This window comes from Diabrotica virgifera, chromosome 10 (assembly GCF_917563875.1).
Source record: "Diabrotica virgifera virgifera chromosome 10, PGI_DIABVI_V3a".
Taxonomy (NCBI): Eukaryota; Metazoa; Arthropoda; class Insecta; order Coleoptera; family Chrysomelidae; genus Diabrotica; species Diabrotica virgifera.
In genome coordinates this window covers 133,754,443-133,776,661 of record NC_065452.1, presented here as the reverse complement: position 1 = coordinate 133,776,661, position 22,219 = coordinate 133,754,443, and the positions used below count along the sequence as shown (strand labels likewise).

The following is a 22,219-nucleotide window of genomic DNA, read 5'->3' as shown; positions in this document are numbered from 1 at the left end:
ATAAATTCTTCCTTTAAACTGTTTAGGTTTCCGCTAATTAATGCTATGTCGTCAACATACGCCACAAGTTGCAACGTCGATGTTATAATCGTACCTTTTATTTCTGTAGCTCTTATTGTTCCTTCTACAGCGACATTAAATAGTGACGTTGATAGAGAGTCGCCTTGTAGTACTCCACTTGCTATTTCTATATTTTTGATGATTCCGTTATCTGTAATTATTGCTTCAGTCGATCCTTTCATTGTCATTTTCGTAAGCTTTATAAGTTTCATTGGTATATCTAGGTTTTTCATGTCTTCTATTAGGTCGGATCTTGTTAAGTTATCAAAGGCTTGCTTGAAGTCTATGAAAAGGATGTGTAAGCCGATATCAAGTTCGTAACATTTCTCAATTGACTGTGTGCTTATGTGAACTGCGTCTATTGTTGACCTTACCTCTCTAAATCCGTGCTGGTAGTCTCCTATTTTAGTTTCAATGTGTTTTGAGAGTTTTTGTCTGATTAATGATGTCAATATTTTGTAGCAGCTCTTTAACAGTGTTACTCCTCTATAATTGTTACATTTTGTGGTGTTCCCTTTCTTAAGAATCGGAAATATCCATCCAGTTTTCCATTCTTCGGGCATTCTTTTTTCTTCCCAAATCTTTATTATTAGGTCGTATATTTTCCGTTGTAGTTCTTCTCCGCCTCGTTTTATTAGCTCATTTGGGATTTCATCTGGGCCTGCTGCTCTCTTTTGTTTTAGATTTCTTATCACACGTAAAAAGTCCTCATATGACGGCTTTTCGATTTCGATTTCATCATCAAGGTCTGTTTCTTCTGTATATTCGAGAGAACTTTCTCTCGCCTTAAATAACTCTTCGTAGTATTTCTCCCATATTTTGGCATCAATCTTAACTGTTGGTTTCTTCTTGTTTTGTGATTTTATATATTTGTAAAGCTTTACATTATTCTTGCCATTTACTTCCAACTCTTCTATAATTTCATCAATCCATATCTTTTTTTTATTTGTACAGCGTTTGTCTGAGTCTTTCTTTTTTCTCCTATATTCTTCCAGATCTTCTTCTCTACCTGTCTTCAGCCATTTCTTTCGAGCTAGGGTTTTCCCTGGTTGCTGTTTCGTAGTCTTCGTCATACCATTCTTTTTGCCTTTTTATCTCTTTGTATTCTATTACTTTTTCTGCTGCTATCGAAATGTGACCTTTTATTTCTTTCCACGTTTCTTCTATGTTATTAGGGTTCGAAACTTTTAAATATGCTTCAAACTCTTTAGAGTAATCTTTCTGAACAGTATCCGAATCTAGTTTCCTTACGTTCCAATTTTTTCTTTTCGTGAATTTCTTTGTGTCTTTAATTATTTTCATTTTCATATTTCCTATTACTAGGAAGTGGTCAGAATCTGCATTTGCACCACGATACGACCTGACATCTTGAATTGTTCTCCTCCACTTTTTTGAAATCAAAATATGTGATTACCCTCCGTTGATCCTGGTATTAGCCATGTTACCTTATGTTCTTTTTTGTGTTTGAAGTGTGTGCTCATTATAAATGTGTCTGTTGCTGCTGCTAGGTTACAAAGCATTCTCCCATTAGTATTCGTAATTTTGTGGAGAGTTTCCTTACCAGCTACATCCTTGTTTATATCTTCCTTTCCTATCATTGCGTTGAAATCACCTCGTAAAATTATTATGTCATTCTTGGGTGCCCAAATATGGTGCGTTTAATTGTTATTAACAAATTATGGTAAAATTAGGTATTTTTCAGAAATTATTAGAAGCCATGTAAATAAATTGTTAGTGTTAAGGTCTTTTCTGGTATATTTTTGGTCGGTGAATCGAATGCGGCTAGTCGCGATTACCCAAAATATGTTCTTATTTTGTTAATAACAAAATAATTGTTTATTCGCCGAAAAGCTCGAAATATTGCGATATCTACAGCAAGTTTGTAGTTTTTTCATAGTATTTGTTGTTGTTTATTTGGGTTTATATGACTGCTGACACTAAATCCATTCGCCAATTTTACTATTTTTTAATTTATTTGTCATTTTTTCGTATCTTATCCTAAAACTAATACTAATATTAATCTCTAATAAACAATTCTACTAATAAATAATTATTTTTGTATTTATTTTTTTAGTAATTTTTTATAATATATATTTTTTTAAATGATGTTCTCAGAGTTCCACAGCAAAAACTGCAACATTCTTCTTTAGCCCTCTACTTAATTCGAAAGCTTTTTACTATGGACTGTCCAAGTTCATCATTCATTTTTTTACATATTTTTATTATATATTTTTTTTATATATTTTTTTTATATTTTTTTCTTTTCTTTTTTCTTTTAATATATAACAATTTACAATAAATACTTATTCTATATTTTACAATTACAATTAAAGTTTAATATCTAAAATATGTTTATACAATAGTCGGTATACCAACTCATTATTTTCTAATGTTAATAAATAATTTAAATTAATGGGATGGTGGACATCAGTCAAAGAATACAGTGAATTTATAAACATATTAACTTTATTAGAAATAAGAGAACAGGTCAAAATTTTGTGTTGTAGGTTACCAAACTGACCACAAATACATTGAGGGCTATCAGCTTTATTAAGTTTAAATATAAGTATATGATGGTGTAAGACAGTGGTTAAATCTCATTCTGCATATGGTTCTTGTCATATCCTTTGTCGACTCCATTTTAGAAAACCAAGGTTTATCTGTTATATAGTTTCTGATTGATCTGTAGTGGTTTCCTGTATTTATGTTCTCATCAATATACCTTTCTTTCCATTCTTTCTTAAGCTCTTTGAATAAATCTGATTCAATATCTCTAGACGTACAAAGATAATGTGTTAATACTCCTTTTGTCACCGCGTTTTTAGCCAGTTCATCTACCATTTCATTTCCAGTTATTCCACAGTGGTTTTTAACCCATGCTAACTTAACAGACTTTCCTTGTTGCTGAAGTTCTTTAATTTTATTTATTATATATAATTCAATGTAGTTCACTTTTGATTTAGGATTTATAGTACTAATTTTACTTAGAGAACTTTTACTGTCACTATAAATTATACACTTTGAATGATTTATATTAGATAAATATGTTAGTGCTTCCATTATCGCTATTAATTCAGCTGTGTATCGCTGTGATGCGTCACTGTATAATATTGATCCGTAGTCGAATATAGCTCTTATATTATTTTTAAATAACAACAAAGAAATATTTGGATCTGCTCCCCAACGTAAATGTGATACGAATCGAAGAAGGTTTATTCCTCTTTCTGTTTTTTTTAACTATATGGTCTATATGTTCTCTCCAGAGAAGCTGTCTATCCAGAGTATTACCCAAATATTTAACATAACTTTGTACTGGATAAGAGATATTGTTTATTAAGATGTGATTAGGTATTTCTTTTCGTTCTCTTGTAAAAATACATAATTTGATTTTTCATAGTATTTTTATACGCTAAATCGATTGCCACTAGTCGTGATAGCTTAAGCCACGTTCTGACTTTGTTATTAATAAATTATTGCAAAAATAACGGTTTATAGTATGTTTACTCACGGTTTTTGCTCTAAAATTTAAAAAAGCACTTGGATTGACATGCAATTTGGCATACACGTAGCTAACATGTCAAGCAAAACAATTGATACAATTGGTACAGTTTTTTCACTAAGGCAATACTTTTCGAGTTATTTGCGAGTGAATATGTTCATTTTTCAAGAAAAATCCCACGTTTTTAGACCGTTTTTCGCAAATAACTCAAAAAGTAAGTTATTTAAAAAAAAACTTTGTATCAAAAATATAGACTATAAAAAAGTGAACCAAATGATGTATGTTTGAGGTCCGTAGACCCAGTAGCAGCGGAGTTGTAGCTAATTAACAACAGATTCATATTCGTCAATTTGTATGCCACATTTCATGTCAATCTAAGTGGATCTTTAAAATTTAGAGCAAAAACCGTGAGTAAACGTACTATAAACCGTTATTTTTGCAATAATTTATTAATAACAAAGTCGGAACGTGGCTTAAGCTATCACGACTAGTAGGCCAGGGTAATAAGACAAAAATATACCCTGTTCGTGACACTTCAGCAGCCAGGGCACTGAAGCGTTTTTTCGACAAGTAATACCTATAGGAACAAATTGTAACTATTTACTGCGTAGGATCTGGCGGCCATTTTTATTTATAAACAATGAACTGTCAAAAAATGGCATTTTTCCCTTTTTTTTCAAATCAATGGAAAATAGTGAAACTTATGATTCTTTAGTACAAATATCTTTGAGATTACGGAAAAAGCTTTAAAATGACATACTACAAAGTTTGATATAGGTACTCATTTATTGTTAATGTAATTGCGAAAAAAGGTCGGAATTGCAAAAAAATTATTTTCGCAATAACTGTTGTAAAAATTAGTGTACAGGTTTGAAATTTTTGTCAAATGAGGGTTCTTTGGTGCTTAATATGTGATAAAAATTTCAAAGCGATTCATTCAATTGTTTAAATTTTCTTCAAATTGTTTATCTCAGAGAGCATTTTTTTGCAATAACATAAGTCAGAAAAAAATGACGTTAGAACCATTCCACAGGTGTCAAATGGAAGAGCATGAGCTATATTTTCAACTTGGTTTAAAAAAAGCGAATAAAAAATGCATTATTAGTAGTAAATAATTATTCAAAACTTTCGTAAATCTTCCCTTATAAACTTTTTGAATAACTTTTTCCAAAAAAAATATTAACTTTTTTACCCTGTTTTAACTGCACAACTACCAAGTAATGTTATTTATATCATAATTGATAAAAAATTGTAATAAATATATATAATTTCTTATATAACAAAATAAAAAGTTTATAAGGAAAGATTTAATAAATTTTGCATACTTTTGCATAATTATTTATTACTAATAAATGCATTTTTTATTCGCTTTTTTTAAACCAAGTTGAAAATATAACTCATTCTCTTTCATTTGACACCTGTGGAATGGTTCTAACGTCATTTTTTTCTGACTTATGTTATTGCAAAAGAAATGCTCTCTGGGATAAACAATTTGAATAAAATTTAAACGATTGAATGAATCGCTTTGAAATTTTTATCACATATTAAGCACCAAAGAACCCTTATACACCAGGGTAGAAAAATAAATATGAGCGATTCCAGGGTAAAAATCAATACAGGTATTTGAAGGTGTTAAATCGTAGGGGGTATATAATTTATTAAAAATACATACAGAGGTACTCGTAAATCGACCTCATTTTTTTATAAACAAAGGCCAAAGTCAGAAAATATTGTTTTTGCCTATAGCATTTTTAGTATCATATTTACAGCAAAAGTTGGATTACAAAAGTCGTGTATCATGAAAAAATGATTAATTTGAATTTTTGTAAGTTAAAATACATAAAGAATTAACCGACATAATTGCAGAAAACCACATTTTTTGCACTATTTTGTAAATGTTAACAACTTTTACCAAATAGGCCTTAAGAAATTTATTATACCTTGAGGTAATTTTGTGACTTTATTCGTGTACAAAATTTCAAGAATATCTGTTTGATAGTTTACAAGTTATCTTAAATGTTTATCCCAGACATCGAATGTTTAAACAATCATTGTTGCCCAAGGAGTATTTTCAGAGCTTTTTGGCAAAGTGCAATGAGTTCATAAAGACTCAAATTACTAATAAAGTAAAAAAAAATAATATATTTGTTTTTTAAATGTTGTTAAACAAGTCGATAAAAAATGGAGAGTTTTTTCCTTATAAACAATTAGAATATCTTTGTAATTTTTTATGATATCTAATTATAGCTGATTGTATCAAAAAGTTGTTAAAAAAGGACACATTAAAAAAGAAAAAACTTTCTAGGACCAATAATAGCCAAGTTATACTTTTTTTTTTTGAAAAATCACATATCTATTGTTTATAAATATTAAGAGTTGAAATTTTTGCAGAATGATAACAAATATCTATATTTTGTATTACGATTGGTAAGTATGGAATATCTTCTATTTAAAACGAGTAATAACCCTTTAAAAAGTTACTAACGCTGACTGAGCTGGGACCGTGTGATATGGAAGAATGTCGGAGTCCAGTTCCTCGCGTCGAGATTTTGCTATAGAAACTTCAATTTGGAGCGCTTGAAAAATATTACACTATCTCAGATTCCAGAGAACGTAGAGCCTTCAATTTTTTTTTAAATTGTGGTAACTCGACGAAATAATAACAACTAGCTCATTTTCATTGACCGGAAAAATCGGAAAATTCTGGAAAATCGACTTTTTTATTCAACATCTATTACAACGTTAACACTAAATATATTTTGATAAATATTTTCATAAAATATTATAAATTTGTGAATAAATATTAAAATATAATTATAGTATATGTTTATTTATATACAGGGTTGTTCATTTTATTCGCCTCGGTGTCTGTACGGAAAACGACTTGATTTAATAAAAATTTCTTCATAGAAATATACAGGGCCATTAACACTACAATCTAAAAATAATGTAAATTATACAGGATGCTTCAAAAAAGAGTGGTATATTAAAGATATATTTTTTTATGGAACACCCTACACCTGATGAAATTTTTGAATTGCCCTTAAAAAATAAGCTAGAATATACCTAAGTACAGGGTGTTTTGATTCATTTCAATTTTCAGAAAAATGTAAAGTTTTAGAAAAAATAAATATTTACGAATCTAAGAATCGGTGACAAATTTTTTCTTGGATCGTCATAATAGACTATTCAGCATATTTAAACAGATGTTTATTGTAACAATTTTTTTTTATTTAGCTAATGCCTCGACAACTATTGGTCATTGGCATGGTAGGTACGGTAGATTTTTGCAGTTAGGTACCTAGTGTCATGTGTAGTGTGTGTGTGTTAAATAAGTGTCTTGTTACTTTGCAAAGTCGACGTAATTGTCTTTGCAAAGAGACGCAAATTATATCCGAACGTCTGCGGTCCCTCCGGTGAGTACCGATCCCACAAGGACAGAAACTATTTTCATTTATTAATTTATAATAATCGAAAAATTCCTGACCCTGGTGAGATTCGAACTCACGACCATTCGGACCTTTCGATCCAAAGGTAGGCGCTCTTACCACTGAGCCACAGAGGGGGTAACAAAATTTATAATTACTTAATCGTACATTTTTAGATTTAACAATTAATTGAAAACAAAAACGTTCTCAAATTGAAAAAAAAATTATGTATAGATTATAATTATTGATCTTCGTTAATTCTACACAGTTTTTATACAGGTTCGTTAATTTCTTCCACATTATCCATAATTTTTTCTTGAAATAAATCAATTGTACCGAGCTTTGCATAAATTGCAAAGATGACACTGACGAAAAAGATGCTACAACCTTTCGACAGTTATTATAGATGACGAAAGTAAAGTTGAAGAAGATTTGTTTAAAAAAATTAGGGGTAATGTTGAAGAAATTAATGAATCTGTACATAAACTGTGTAGAATTAACGAAGATCAATAATTATAATCTATACATACATTTTTTCAATTTGAGAATGTTTTTCTTTTCAATTAGTTTTTAAATCTAAAAATGTACGATTAAGTAATTATAAATTTAGTTACAATAAACATATGTTTAAGTATGCTGAATAATCTATTATGAAGATCCAAGAAAAAATTTGTCAGCGATTCTTAGATTCGTAAATATTTATTTTTTCTAAAACTTTACATTTTTCTGAAAATTGAAATAAATCAAAACACCCTGTACTTAGGTATATTCTAGCTTATCTTTTAAGGACAGTTTAAAAATTTCATCAGGTGTAGGGTGTTCCATAAGAAAAAATATATCTTTGATATACCACTCTTTTTTGAAGCACCCTGTATAATTCACATTATTTTTAGATTGTAGTGTTAAAGGCCCTGTATATTTATATGTAGAATTTTTTTTTAAATAAAGTCGTTTTCCGTACATACACCGAGTCGAATAAAATGAACCACCCTGTATATAAATAGATATAAATATACTACAATTATATTTTAATATTTATTCACAAATTTATAATATTTTATGAAAATATTTATCAAAATATATTAGTGTTAACGTTGTAAATGAATATATTAGTGTTAACGTTGTTTCCAGAATTTTTCGGTAAATGAAAATTAGCTAGTTGTTACTCTTTCGTCGAGTTACCTCAATTTAAAAAAAAAAATGAAGGCTCTACGTTCTCTGGAAGCTGAGATATTGTAAAATTTTTAAAGCGCTCCAAATTGAAGTTTCTATAGCAAAATCTCGACGCGAGAAACTGTACTTCGACATTCTTTCCCACCACACAGTCCCAGCTCAGTCAGTGTGAGTGTGAGTAACTTCATTTTAAGGGTTATTACTCATTTTAAATATAAGATATTTCGTACTTATCAATTGCAATATAAAATGTAGATATTTATTATCATTCTGTACAAAGGACCAGGCAACACTCCTTATAGAAAAGTGGTCCCGGTCAAATTTGATGAAAGTTTGGTCAATGATACTTCTTGATGTGTAGATTAAAAAAGTCCATGGCACCTGGGTCTGAATAACTACTATTCTCGAGTTATAGCCTTCTGAAGTTATTGGATTCAAGTGCTCGGTTTACGTTAAGTGCACTAATTTACGGTCAAGTGAACGAAAATATTTATTATTAGAAGAAGAGAAACTCATGTTCTTCATACATACTTGCGTGTTGTATATGAATTCGTGGTCAAAAATAGTTATATCGTATTTTAGTCTTCAGAAAACCTCCGAAAAGTCTTCAGAAAACTAAAGAAGTGCAGTATAAAATGTGCTGCTAGATCGATATAAGCATTATCATGTTTTCATGAATGCTTCTCAGTTGGAATACCAGCAAAACTACAGTTCCGCCTTATCTTTAGAAAACTACTGAACAGTGGCGGATCTAGGGGGGATGGGGGTAATTCCACTCGTAATATGTTACAGAATAATTAAAGAAAAAATTGTTGAAACATAAAAAAATACATTAGTTGACATGAAACTTGTCCCGGATATCAGATATAAGACAGGTAGAGAACATGGACAATACAAAAAAAAAAAAAACAAAGTAAATGGTAGTTTGTAAATGTTAAATATTAATTACAATTGTCTATGGAAAAATCGGGTTTAAATCATCTTCGACTATTCGTATGTTAACATTTTGCTGATTTCAGTTAGATGCATCATACGTCGTGTTAACTAACGACCTATCAGGATACTTAACATTGGGTTGATGTCTTGTAAAGCCTGAAAACCATAACACACTGGTGATATGAGCACAAGTACCTACAGTTCTCGCACCAGATACAGTAGTACCCGTTAATCGGTTCTTCTACAGGCTCTTCTTCATCATCTTCATCAATCGTATAGGAAATGAATACTTGTTGTTTTGTAGCTTGCCGAAACCTAGAAAATATTCGAACTCTTATGAATCCCGGTTTATCCATATTCTCATCAATTTGAAACTCTTCGTCATTTTCTCTTATTATTTTATCTTGTATGTAAGATGGTGCCAGTTTAATTTGATATATCCCAATCGTAAGGTCTTTTAGGTAGTCGAAAACAGGAAAGTTAGGAAAATCATGATTATGAAGCCTTCTCCATTGACTATTTCTTCTATATGATTATACCTAAGTATGAATATTATAGTTGTTATAAAAATAACCCTACAAAACTATTCTCCATAATATTTTGTATTAAAAAGCTCATCATCATTGGCTGTAGAACCCCTGGTGGACCTCGGTCTGTTCGAGAATCAGCTTCCATTCCATCCATCTCGTTCATTTTCGTTAAATACAGTTGTTATTTCATTATTTCTGGAACATGTTACCGGCGGAATTACCCATATCCCCCCTAGATCCGCCACTGTTCAGTAGTTTTCTAAAGATAAAGCCGAACTGCAGTTTTGCTGGTATTGCATAACTGAGAAGCATTCACGAAAACATGATAATGCTTACATCGATCTAGCGGCACATTTTATACCGCACTTCTTTAGTTTTCTGAAGACTTTTCGGAGGTTTTCTGAAGACTAAAATACGATCCAACTATTTTTGACCACAAATTCATATACAACACGCAAGTATGTATGAAGAACATGAGTTTTTCTTCTTCTAATAATAAATATTTTCGTTCACTTAACCGTAAATTAGTGCACTTAACTTAAACCGAGCACCCGAATCCAATAACTTCAGAAGGCTGTAACTCGAGAATAGTAGTTATTCAGACCCAGGTGCCATGGACTTTTTTAATCTACACATCAAGAAGTATCATTGACCAAACTTTCATCAAATTTGACCGGGACCACTTTTCCATAAGGAGTGTTGCCTGGTCCTTTCAACTCTTAATATTTATAAACAATAGAGATGTGATTTTTCAACAAAAAAAAGTATAACTTGGCTATTATTGGTCCTGGAAAGTTTTTTTCCTTTTTAATGTGCATTTTTTACCAGGTTTTTGACACAACCAATTATAATTATTTATCAAAAAAAATGACAAAGATATTCCAATTGTTTATAAGGAAAAACTCACTATTTTTTTATCGACTTGTTTAACAGCATTTAAAAAACAAATATATTCTTTTTTTAACTTTCTTAGTACTTTTAGTCTTTAGGAACTCATTGCACTTTGCTAAAATGCTCTGAAGACACTCCTTGGGCAACAATGATTGTTTAAACATTCGATGTCTGGGATAAACATTTAACATAACTCGTAAACTAACAAACAGATATTCTTGAGATTTTGTACACTAATAAAAGCACTTAATTATCTCATGATCGAGGTATAATCATTTCCTTACGGCCTATTTGGTAAAAATTATTAACATTTCCAAAATAGTGCAAAATACGTGGTTTTTTGCAATTATCTCGGTTAATTCTTTAGGATTTTAACTTATAAAAATTCAAATTATTCGTTTTTTCATGATACACAACTTTCGTAATACAACTTTTGCTGTAAATATGATACTAAAAATGCTATAGGCAAAAAACGATAATTTCTGACTTTGACATTTTTTTATAAAAAAATGAGGTCGATTTACGAGTACCTCTCTATGTATTTTTAATTAACTATATTCCACCTACGATTTAGCACCTTCAAATACCTGTATTGATTTTTTCCCGTTTTTATTTTTCGACCCTGGACTATTATATGACAAAAATTTCAAAGATGTACACTAATTTTTACAATAGATATTGCGAAATTAATTTTTTTTGCAATTCCGATCTTTTTTCTCAATAATATTAACAATAAATGAATATATCAAACTTTGTAATACGTCATTTTAAAGCTTTTTCCATAATCTCAAAGATATTTGTACTCAAAAAACCATAACTTCCACTGTTTTCCATTGTTTTGAAAAAAAAAGAGAAAAATGCCATTTTTTGACACTTAATTGTTTATAAATAAAAATGGCCGCCAGAACCTACGCAGGAAATAGTTACAATTTGCTCTTATAGGTATTACCTGTCGAAAAAACGCTTCAGTACCCTGGCTGCTCGAATGTCATGGAAAAAACCTTATTACCCTGGACTATAGTGACAATCGATTTAGCGTATAAAAATACTATGAAAAAGACTACAAACTTGCTGTAGATAATGCATTTCGAGCTTTTCCGCGAATAGCCAATTATTTTGTTATTAATAAAATAAGAACATATTTTGAGTAATCGCGACTAGTCGCATTCGATTTAGCGACCAAAAATACACCAGAGAAGACCTTAACACTATCAATTTATTTACAGGGCTTCTAACAATTCCTGAAAAATAGCTAATTTTACCATAATTTGTTAATAACAATTAAACGCACCACATTTGGGCTTCCAGACCACTTCCATTGGATTCAGCGACCCAAAAAACCTATAATACTACCATCAAATCTCGGCGAGCTAGAATTTCCCACGGGACCCCCTATGTTGCGACTACACTATGCATCTCGATTGTAAATTTACTATAGTTTCATTGCTATCGACTGGTGGTCAGTAAATATATTTAAGCATTAGATCGGAGTATGCTTTGAGCTACCTCTAAAGGCAAGCGTCCACAGACCCGCATCGTACGCATCGGACGCATCGTACGCAACGGATTTTAGTTTGCCTTGTACAGAAACTTATGTAACCGCGTCCACTGATCCGCATCGTACGGATCGCATTATCGATTGTCAAACTAAAATCCGTTGCGTACGATGCGGGTCTGTGGACGCTTGGCTTAAAGGCGCGTTTTCACGGGTCGATCTGGGTTGAACGATTTGGATCGTTCGACCATAATTCGATCTGTGCCGAAAGCAAAAAGGTTTACACGACAATCGATGAATGTTGAATTAATTGTAGTACAAAATGGCGTCACGTGAAATTCCTAATGTAGGTGTGCAATTAATTTGTTATGCAATTCGAGAAGAAATCGAAATATGTTGTTCTAATATTTTTGATTTTATTTTTCAAGTCATTTTCAGACATTTTGGGTTTATTCATGTATTGTAGAATTGCTTGCAATGCAGCTCGCCTCGCTTGTAGATTGCGATAAAGCTCGGTTTGTGGATTCCATAGTACATCATAGTTTTGATAAGCATCCAAAAATCTTGCCATGTCTGCATCTGACCATTTTTCAGTCATTTTCTCCCAAAATTACGGCGTGTCGCACTAAAAACAACAACTTCATACACGCTAGAAGTACTCTACTCAGCTTTCGGCACGTTGTGCTTCTGTTCGACGAGGTGTTTACACATTCGATTCCAGTCGTTCGACATCGATTCGGCGACAATCGCCTATCAAAAGTAGACAGTCTTTCTACTTCCGTCGAATCGACTCACACCGCCGAACGGCCAAGTCGATTTATGGTTTACATATTCAATTTGCTTTCGAGTTAATAATCGATCTAAATCGTTCAATCCAGATCGACCCGTGAAAACGCGCCTTAACGAAGAAAGATGAAGTGAGTGTCGATAACGATTCAAGTAAACTGTTTACCCAGGTATAAACATACCATCCAGCGATGCCAGGAAAATATTCCACCAACGCAACGCATCGGCAATACATTAATATTAGTATCGTTTATTGTTACAGTTCTAGTTGATTCACAGTTAGTACCCTTTCAGACTAAGACACTGGTGGCTGACACCGGTGTCCGCCACCGTACAGCAAAGCATAGTTTTAAATGAACGACTACAGTCGAGCCACTTTGAGTGTCTGGCTGATTTTAGAGGCTCATGCTTTGCTACAATTGAAAACCACATCATTATTCCACCAACCAGTATCAGACATCATTATTGGAATTTTCGTGCTTGTTATATATTTACTTCTTCTATTTTTATGTTTATCTTTTCTTCTTCATTTTCTCCCATGACCATAACTTTTGTTTTATTTTTATTAATTGTCATTCCATATTTTTTTAGTATTTCATTCCATATTTCTATATTTCTTTGTAGTTGTTTCTCATTTTCGGCCAATATGACGACGTCGTCGGCGAATGCTCCTTCTGAAATCTCTACTCTTCTTAAATTTCTATAACCCACATGCATTTTTTACTTTTACGTTACATTCTTTAATTATCTCATCCATGTAAAATATACATAGTGCTAGATTTAATCCTCCTCCTTGTTTCAGAGCCTCGTTTGTAGTAAATTGTTTTGATGTTCTGTTTTGACTGATGACATAATTCACATTGTTGTTGTAAATGTTCTTAATTACCCTCATCATTTTGTTACTTATAGGTACCTCCAGGGCCGCGTTTAGGTCAATTGATGCCCTAGGCAATTCTCTTGTAGCCGCCCTTCAAACATGTACCATTTTTTTTTATTTTTTTTTAAAAATGGATTTAAACTACGATGTTTATATAACAGAAAAAATTGTCATTCCAGTTCAAACACATCAGAGACTTCTTTTTAAAAAAAGACTTTAAAAAATTTTTTTTTTCTTGACAAAATCGACAAATTGTTAACACGTTCTTGCGTCATACTTGATGGGAAACTATTTTTAATTCTTGACTTTTTCGAAAATAACCTTTCAGTGGACACGATGGCAACTGAGATGCACAAATCAATGTGCAAAGCAATGTCAAAATTATAGCCCAGTAAATGAACGGGAAATACGGCGATACCGTGTATTTTTCAGGGGCAACTCCGAATTGCATGAAAATTTAGATTCCGGTTCTACTTACCCTCCTCTTCAAAGTTGAATTTGTGCCGTTGGTTGCTTTTATTTGGGGGGTGACAGTCACCCCTTCTCGGGGGTGAAAAAACATACGTTCAAGATAATCCCGGAAATGGATAAATTGACTGATTATAAGCAACTTTCGTTCTATAGTGTTTTTTACGTAAGTCAATACTTTTCGAGCTATTTGTGGTTGAAAATGTTTATTTTTGGACAAAAAAACTATGTATTCAGACGGTTTTTCGCAAATAACTCAAAAAGTAAATATTTTATCGAAAAAAATATTTTTAGCAAAAATGTAGCTTAGAAAAAAGCGAAAAGAATTGTGTATTCGTGAAGTCTAGAGATCAATCAAAATCAAATTTGTAGCTCATGAAAAATACGTTTTTATTCGTCCAATTCCAAATCGAATATTTCATCGTGAAATAACCAAAAAATGAAGCATTTTTCGGGAAAAACTCATTTAAACTTTTTTAAAGTATTTAAAAAAGCTTTATTTTAGTTATTTACAAAAGTTTCTAGCATTAAAAATGAGCAAGTTACGCGCAAAATAAAGAGCCACCTTTTTCTTGGTAAAAAAAAATCATGAAAACCTCCCCGTGTTTAGCTCCCCAAATGAAGCCAATTCGGAGTTGCCTCTGAAAATTACAGTCCAAAACGGTCATTTACTGGGCTATTAGGAAAAATATCTAACTCTTCTTTAAATATTAAGATATGTCAATTACTGATTTTATTGTGGTATCATTCATGTCTGAATGATGTATCTTGGTCGTCTTTATTTTGTACATATCAGATTTTCAGTTTCTCTGATAATTTCTTCATTGCTTCATTTTGGCAAATCTGTTAATAAACGAAAACGTTGATAAATAAGTCGATACGATTCCAGACGTCTATTCAGGTCTCTTATCAGAGTGTCGATTATAATATAGAATATGTGGATTTTCATCTCATCACTAGCTGAAAAGTTTAGTTCATCATTGGCCCTTTCGTCAAATTGAATTTTTCTTTTTCTCTTTCTTATTTTTTATATGTTTTATTTGGGCACAATTTTTTGGCTTCCTTGCGGTAAAGTAATTTGAAAGAGCTTCATACTCTTTAATGACATAACCCAGATCCATAATTTTTATATATCTACAAATATTTTTTGTACAGTATTTTTGCCGCCCTCTCATAATGTGCCGCCCTAGGCAACTGCCTATATTGCCTAATGGATAAAGTGACCCTGTGTACCTCTCTTCTCTAATATGTCCCATAATTTTTGCCTTGGTACAGTGTCAATAGCCTTTTCAAGGTCGATGTACGCCATATATATCTTTTTTCCTGTTGCTGATATTTTTCTGTTATTTGCTTGATTGTAAATATATGATCATGAGTGCTTCTGCCTTTTCTGAAACCGCTTTTTGATTCCCCGAGTGTGCTGTCAATTTTTCTGATTATTCTTTCGTTCAGTATTTTTTCGTATATTTTCATAGCAGTGCTTAACAGTGTTATTCGTCTGTAGTTATTGCAATCCCTTCTATCACCCTTTTTATAAATCAGCATTATCTGAGCCTTCTGCCAGTCCATCGGTATCTGTTCTTCTCTCCAAATGTCATTAAATATTTTTAATTTTTGTGTCCAATTTTTTGATCATTTCACTGGTGATTCTGTCATATCCTAGTGCTTTTCCGTTTTTCATTTCTGTAATAGCTTCTTGCAGTTCATTTATGGTTATAGGATCTACATTGTCATCTTCTATTCTTTGGTTCACCACGTTGTTTTCTTCGTGATAGCAGTGAATTTGTAGTATCTCTTGGAAATATTTTCTCTATCTGTTCATTATTTCATTTTCTTCTGTGAGAATTTCGTCAGTTTTAGTCTTTATGTTGTCTATTTCTTAAATTTTGTCTTTTCTCATTGACTTCAAAACTCCATAGAACAGTTTCTGATTCTCTTTACTGTTTGTTTCCATCTTTTCTCCAAATTCTGTCCATTAGTCCTTCTTTGCCTTTGTAACCAATTCTGTTACTAATTTTATATTCTTTATAGTTTTCTGGTGTTTTGTTTTGTAAGTATATTTTCCAAGCATTTTTCTTTCTTTTAATTTGTTGTTTTATTTCTTCATTCCACCATGCAGTTTGCTTTCTTTTATTGCTCTTTTTACTTGTTCCACATACTTCTGTCGCTGTATTTAGTATTACCTCTTTGAAGTAGTTGCATAATTGTTCAACGTTTTGACCCTCTCTATTTTCTTTAGTATTTTCTAGTTTTTGATTTATGATCATCTGCTACTCCTCAGCATTCTCTGTATTTCTCAATTTATATGACCTAATAGTTTCATATTCTTGCTTCTTTTCTGGCAGTTTGTTAGTGTTGTTATTATCTGACTTTAAAATAAATACAATTTTTTTAAAATACTACTTTATTTATGAGTTTAATTAAAAATAATTTAAAAATAGTGATAATAATACCAATATGACTTGAAGTTGTTGAATTTTTTTTGTTTAAAACAAAATGTTGACTAGAATATAACTGGTTTACATACTACAACGTTTCATTGAATAAAACATCTTATGTAAACTTTGCTAATACCTTTGGCATTTGAAATAGAAGTAGAAAATAAAATATGTTTACATCACTGCTTATAAATACTTTTAACTGATAAAGCATACTGATAGACGATTTATAACTCTTTCTCGATCTTGATGAGTTCTTGGATACCATCGTACATTTCTTTAACGGCGTCATATTCGGTCAAACCCATACGTCTCTTGTTGGAAATATCATAGACTCCTCCTTCAGCTTCTGTGTGCTCGCCACGAGTACCACGGACTTGGAGATTGTATTTTCCAGCAATCTCTTCCAATTTAGCCATGTTGGCAGCCAATTTAGGAACCTATAACAAAAATCATCAATATAATCTCTGACATTTACCATTTTACTGTCTCTGTCTCTTCTTCTTTATACTGCGTGGATATAAAGAAAAAAGAGATAACAAGATAAATATACACTTCTCCAAGAAATTAACGCACCACCTCAAAAATGGGTCATTTTTGATGTCTCGAGTTTCCTAAACCTGTTGCCCGATTTGCGTGATTTTTTTAATACGTTATAGCCTTATTCTTTAAAAATATCGCTGTAATAATATTGTTGCTAGACAGGTTAATTGTAATTGTATACCGGGTGTACCAATCAAACTGTGATTTTTTCTTAAAGTTCGCGTCACCCTGTGGAATATTCTAGCATTTATAAAATATTGAAATTAAAACCCAACTATAGCCTTATGTTTTATTAACCTTCCGGTTTTTGATTCATTCGCTTATGTTGGATAATAAAAAAGTTGGGTACTTTAACAACTAGCCTGGTTTTTCATCAATGCAGGGTGTTTTTTTTTTAAATAAGTATAGCAAACTTTAAGGGGTAATTCTGCATGAAAAAATAGTGACAGTTTGCTTTGTAAACGTATGTCCGCAAGCTTCGTTTCCGAGATAGGGGGTGTTAAAATTTTTCTTACAAACTGACGGTTTATTTATTGCTCTAAAACCGGTTGAGATATGCAAATGAAATTTGGTGGGTTTTAAGATGTAGGTAGTTATTTTTTGGCATACAATTAAGAATTTTATGTCACCATTGGCGCACATAAGAGTCATATTACTCGTATGTGCGCCAATGGTGAATATTAAATTCCTAATTGTATAACAAAAAATGTGCAATAACTACCTCTTAAAACCCACCAAATTTCATTTGCATATCTTAACCGGTTTTAGAGCAATAAATAAATCGTCAGTTTGTAATAAAAATTTCAACACCCCCTATGTCGAAGACGAAACATTTGCTGGCATACGTTTATAAAGCAAACTGTCATTATTTGTTCATACAGAATTACCCCTTAAAGTTTGCCATACTTATTTAAAAACACCATCTATTGATGAAAACAAGGCTAGTTATTAAAGTACCTAACTTTTTTATTATTCAACATAAGCGAATGAATCAAAAAGCAGAATGTTAAGAAAATATGAGGCTATAGTTGGGTTTTAATTTAAGTATTTTATAAATGCTAGAATATTCCACAGGGTCACGCGAACTTTGAGAAAAAATCACAGTTTGATTGGTACACCCGGTAATACTATGACAATTTACCTGTCTAGCAACAATATTATTACAGCGATATTGATAAAGAATAAGGCTGTAACATATTAAAAAAATCACTTAAATCGAACAACAGGTTTAGGAAATTCGAGACATTAAAAATTACCAATTTTTAAGGTGATTCGTTAATTTCTTGCAGAAGTGTATCTATATATTTTTGTTCTTTAGATACCTTTGTTTGTTTATACAGTACGCTGGAATAAGTGTTACCGCCCTTATTAACTTATTTGTTTTTAGCACATAAGCAAAACGCTCGGACAAGTCGATTTTTAAAATAATCATAGTAGAGTAGAGCGTCGATAATCCGAACTTATTGGTACAGGGGTAGTTCGGATTATCAAAAAGTTCGGATTATTTAACATATGTTCAAAATACATACAAAGCTCATAAACATAGTATGTAAATATATACGTTTTAGTTACAAGGAATAAGACACCTGCATAATAAATTGTATGTATCTCTGCATTAACAAAACAAAAATCCGCTGTCATATTTTGCCCATATTGTCATATTAAATCCAAAAATTTGGTCCGTAATCATATTTTTTAATTTTATAATTTTTTTTACGTTCGGATTAGCGATCGTTCGGATTACCGGGGTTCGGATTATCGACGCTCTACTGTATATTATGATGAATGTTTTCGAACTTTACGCGATCATTCTTAAGGTGACAGGCATAACTTTGACTTTTTTAAATGGTAAAGTACATCATGTGACACCTCATTTAAAAGTTATTGAAATGCTGATTATAAAAATGTATATTACTTTAATCCTATTTGAGAGCTCAGGCGCAAAATTTCGATCGAAGTTTTTTTAAACGCATTCATTTTTTTCAAATCCTGAGAAAACTAATAAATATTTTTGAAAAATTTAAACGCAGAATGAAAGATTACATTAATATGGAGGGCTGAAGGTCCCTTAGAATAAACAAAAAGTTTCATTTGAATGATATATTTGAAATTAAATATCAAAAATTTTCTCTTTTTTCATCCCTGTGACTTATTAAAATAAACATTATAGAAGTTCTCAGGGGCTTTTGACCCTCGATAATACTGTAATATTTCATTCTGCGTTTAAATTTTTCAAAAATACTTATTAGTTTTCTCAGGATTCGAAAAAAATGAATGCATTTAAAAATAATTCGATCAAATATTTGCACCTACGCTCTCAAAAAGGATTAAAGTATTATACATTTTTGCAATCAGTACTTCAAAAGCTTTTAAATGAGATATGACATGATGTACTTTCCCATTTAAAAAAATAAAATTTATGCCTGCCGCCTGAAGAGGGATGCCGTAAAGTTCGAAACATTGATGCTATAATATACTATGATTATTTAAAAAATCTACCTGTCCGAGAGCTTTGCTTATGTGCTAAAAATAAATAAGTTATTATGGGGGTAACACTTATTTCAGTGCAGTGTATATAAAAAAATTCGGTCGCTGACCAGCGAATAGAACACACGTGTTTAGCTCGTATCTTAACTCGATTCTCGGGCAGATATAGCAATAAAACAATTGTGTTATACAAAAGTGCAGTGTAACTATAAACCAATATATGTAGGTACATAAATAAACAACCTAATTAGTTAACTAATTATACAGTGAAAAAATCGGAAAAAAGTAATTCCAAAGATAAGGAATTAAATTCTTGTGTAAAGTGATAAAAACTTGTGTGATATCGAATATAAACAAAGCAGGTTTTGCAGTAGGTGGAAACAAAACAATATTGTGAATGGTGTATTTCTACAGGAAAATAAAGCATATTAATAAACAGAATCAGCTGTAAGTAGAAAACTTTATTATAATATAATTAATTTTATTATAAACAGATAACCAGGGCCGGATTTTGATTTTGATTTTACCTAGGAATAAAAGTGCTGGAAAATTAGTAACGGCTAGCGCGGGTGCGGGTGGGAATTTGAACTGTGAGTAGAGTTCTCCACGAAACTTCACCCGTGACGCATTGACTAATAACTCTAGCACGAAAAATAACTAGGAATTAAGAACAATGAGTTCAGATAGCGAATTAGATGATGAAATGAAAAGGAGAAGGGAAGAGGAGGAACATCCCAGCAAAAAATCAAAAATAACAGCTAGAACATCACAAAAAACAGATGAAGATAACATAAGTGGAATGGAACAAATGATGAAAATGATGAGGGAATTAGCAATGGATATAAAAGACATAAAAAAAGAACAATATAGATCTGGAGACGAAATCACACAACTAAAGAATGAAATTAAAGAACTGAAAGATCAACAAAGCGGCTACAAAGATGAAATAAAAAAGCTGCGAGAAACAAACGAAAAAGCTATAAATCAAATAGGTCAATTAGAAAAAGAAATTAGTATAGCAAATGAAAAAATAGAGAAATTGGAAAGAGAAAGAAAGAGAAAAAATGTAATAATACAAGGAATAAAAATTGATACAAATGATCAGAAAGTTTTACGAGGGGCTATGGAGAATTTTATGGAAAAAGAGCTACAAGTTTCAGTAGATGTAAATGGAGCAAGGAAAATAGGAGAAAATACTGTCATAGTGGAACTCAACAGCGTGAAAAACAAAATAGAAGTAATGAAAAATAAAAGTAAATTAAAAACCAAAAAGGACGAAAGAATCTATATTAATGATGATATGTCAAAAGAAGAAAGAATTATTCAGAAAGAAATTAGAAGCAAGGCTATGGTAGAGAGGCATAATGGAAAAAATGTAAAAATAGGATACCAGAAGCTAATCATTAATGGTGAAATATGGACATGGAATAACAGCCAACAACAACTCATAAAAGAGAAAAATATACAACCAAAAAACTAGCAATACAACGAAAGCAGACTGAAATAACGGAGACGACATGGCAAAGTACAGGTACACGAAATAGACAAAATGTACAGATTATTAATGAAAAGCAGCCCATAAAAGAACATATATTAGTAGGAACATGGAATGTAAGAGGAACATACGAAGAAGGAAAACTGAAACACCTAGTAGATGAATGTAAAAAATATAAATTCGAAATAGTAGCACTACAAGAAACGAAACAACTAGGCCAAAACTCAATGGAAATAAATGACTATTTATTTTTCAATAGCGGAGGCGAAAATAGAATGTTAGGCACAGGATTTGTAGTAAACAAAAAGCTGAAAGATCTAATCGTTGACTTTAAACCAATTTCAGAGAGAATATGCATACTAAGAATAAGAGGAAAATACCAAAAAATAACATTTATAAACATACATGCACCGACTGAAGAGAAAAACATAGAGATAAAGGAAGACTTCTACAGTCAAATAGATACAGTATTCGAAAATATTCCCAAATACGATATAAAAATAGTACTAGGTGATGCTAATGCCAAAATAGGAAAAGAAGAAATATACACACCCACCATAGGAAAATATAGTCTGCATGAAACAACGAATGAAAATGGTCACCTCTTAATAGATTTTGCAAAAGAAAAAAACATGATCGTTATGAGCACGTACTTTCAACACAAAAGAATATATCAAGGAACATGGAGATCACCAGATGGAAAAACCATAAATCAAATAGATCATGTGCTCATCGAAAAAGACATGGAAAAATGTATAAAGAACATAAGAACATATAGAGGACCGGATGCAGACACAGATCACTTTATAGTCGGAATACAACTCAAACAGGTTATACCAGTTCTTAGAAATCAACAGAAAAAAAGGTACAAAGTAACTAAACCTATTAGACTACTGTCAGAAGAAGAACAAAGTAAATATGAAAGACTAGTCACTAGAGAACTGGAAAATATTGCAAAAAATGAAAACATCGAACAAAAATGGACGCAAATAAAAGTATGTATGACCAAAGCAGCGCAAGTCAGTAATAGAAATATAAAAGATGGATTCAAAGAATGGTTTGATGAAGAATGTAAAATAGAACTGGATGAAAGAAATAAGTTAAGACTCAAAA

At 31.5% G+C, this 22,219-nt stretch overlaps 1 protein-coding gene across 3 annotated transcripts in view; it reads right to left on the bottom strand.

Moving 5' to 3' along the window:
• Positions 1 to 16,529: 16,529 nt before the first annotated feature.
• Positions 16,530 to 22,219, bottom strand: part of LOC114336427 (arginine kinase) — an 87,130-nt gene continuing 81,440 nt past the window's right edge. For all 3 annotated transcript variants that reach the window (XM_050663577.1, XM_050663576.1, XM_050663578.1), the window contains one exon: positions 16,530 to 17,021. In XM_050663577.1, the coding sequence (XP_050519534.1) occupies positions 16,809 to 17,021 (213 nt within the window). In that variant the 3' untranslated portion in view covers positions 16,530 to 16,808. The remainder of the gene's footprint in view (positions 17,022 to 22,219) is intronic.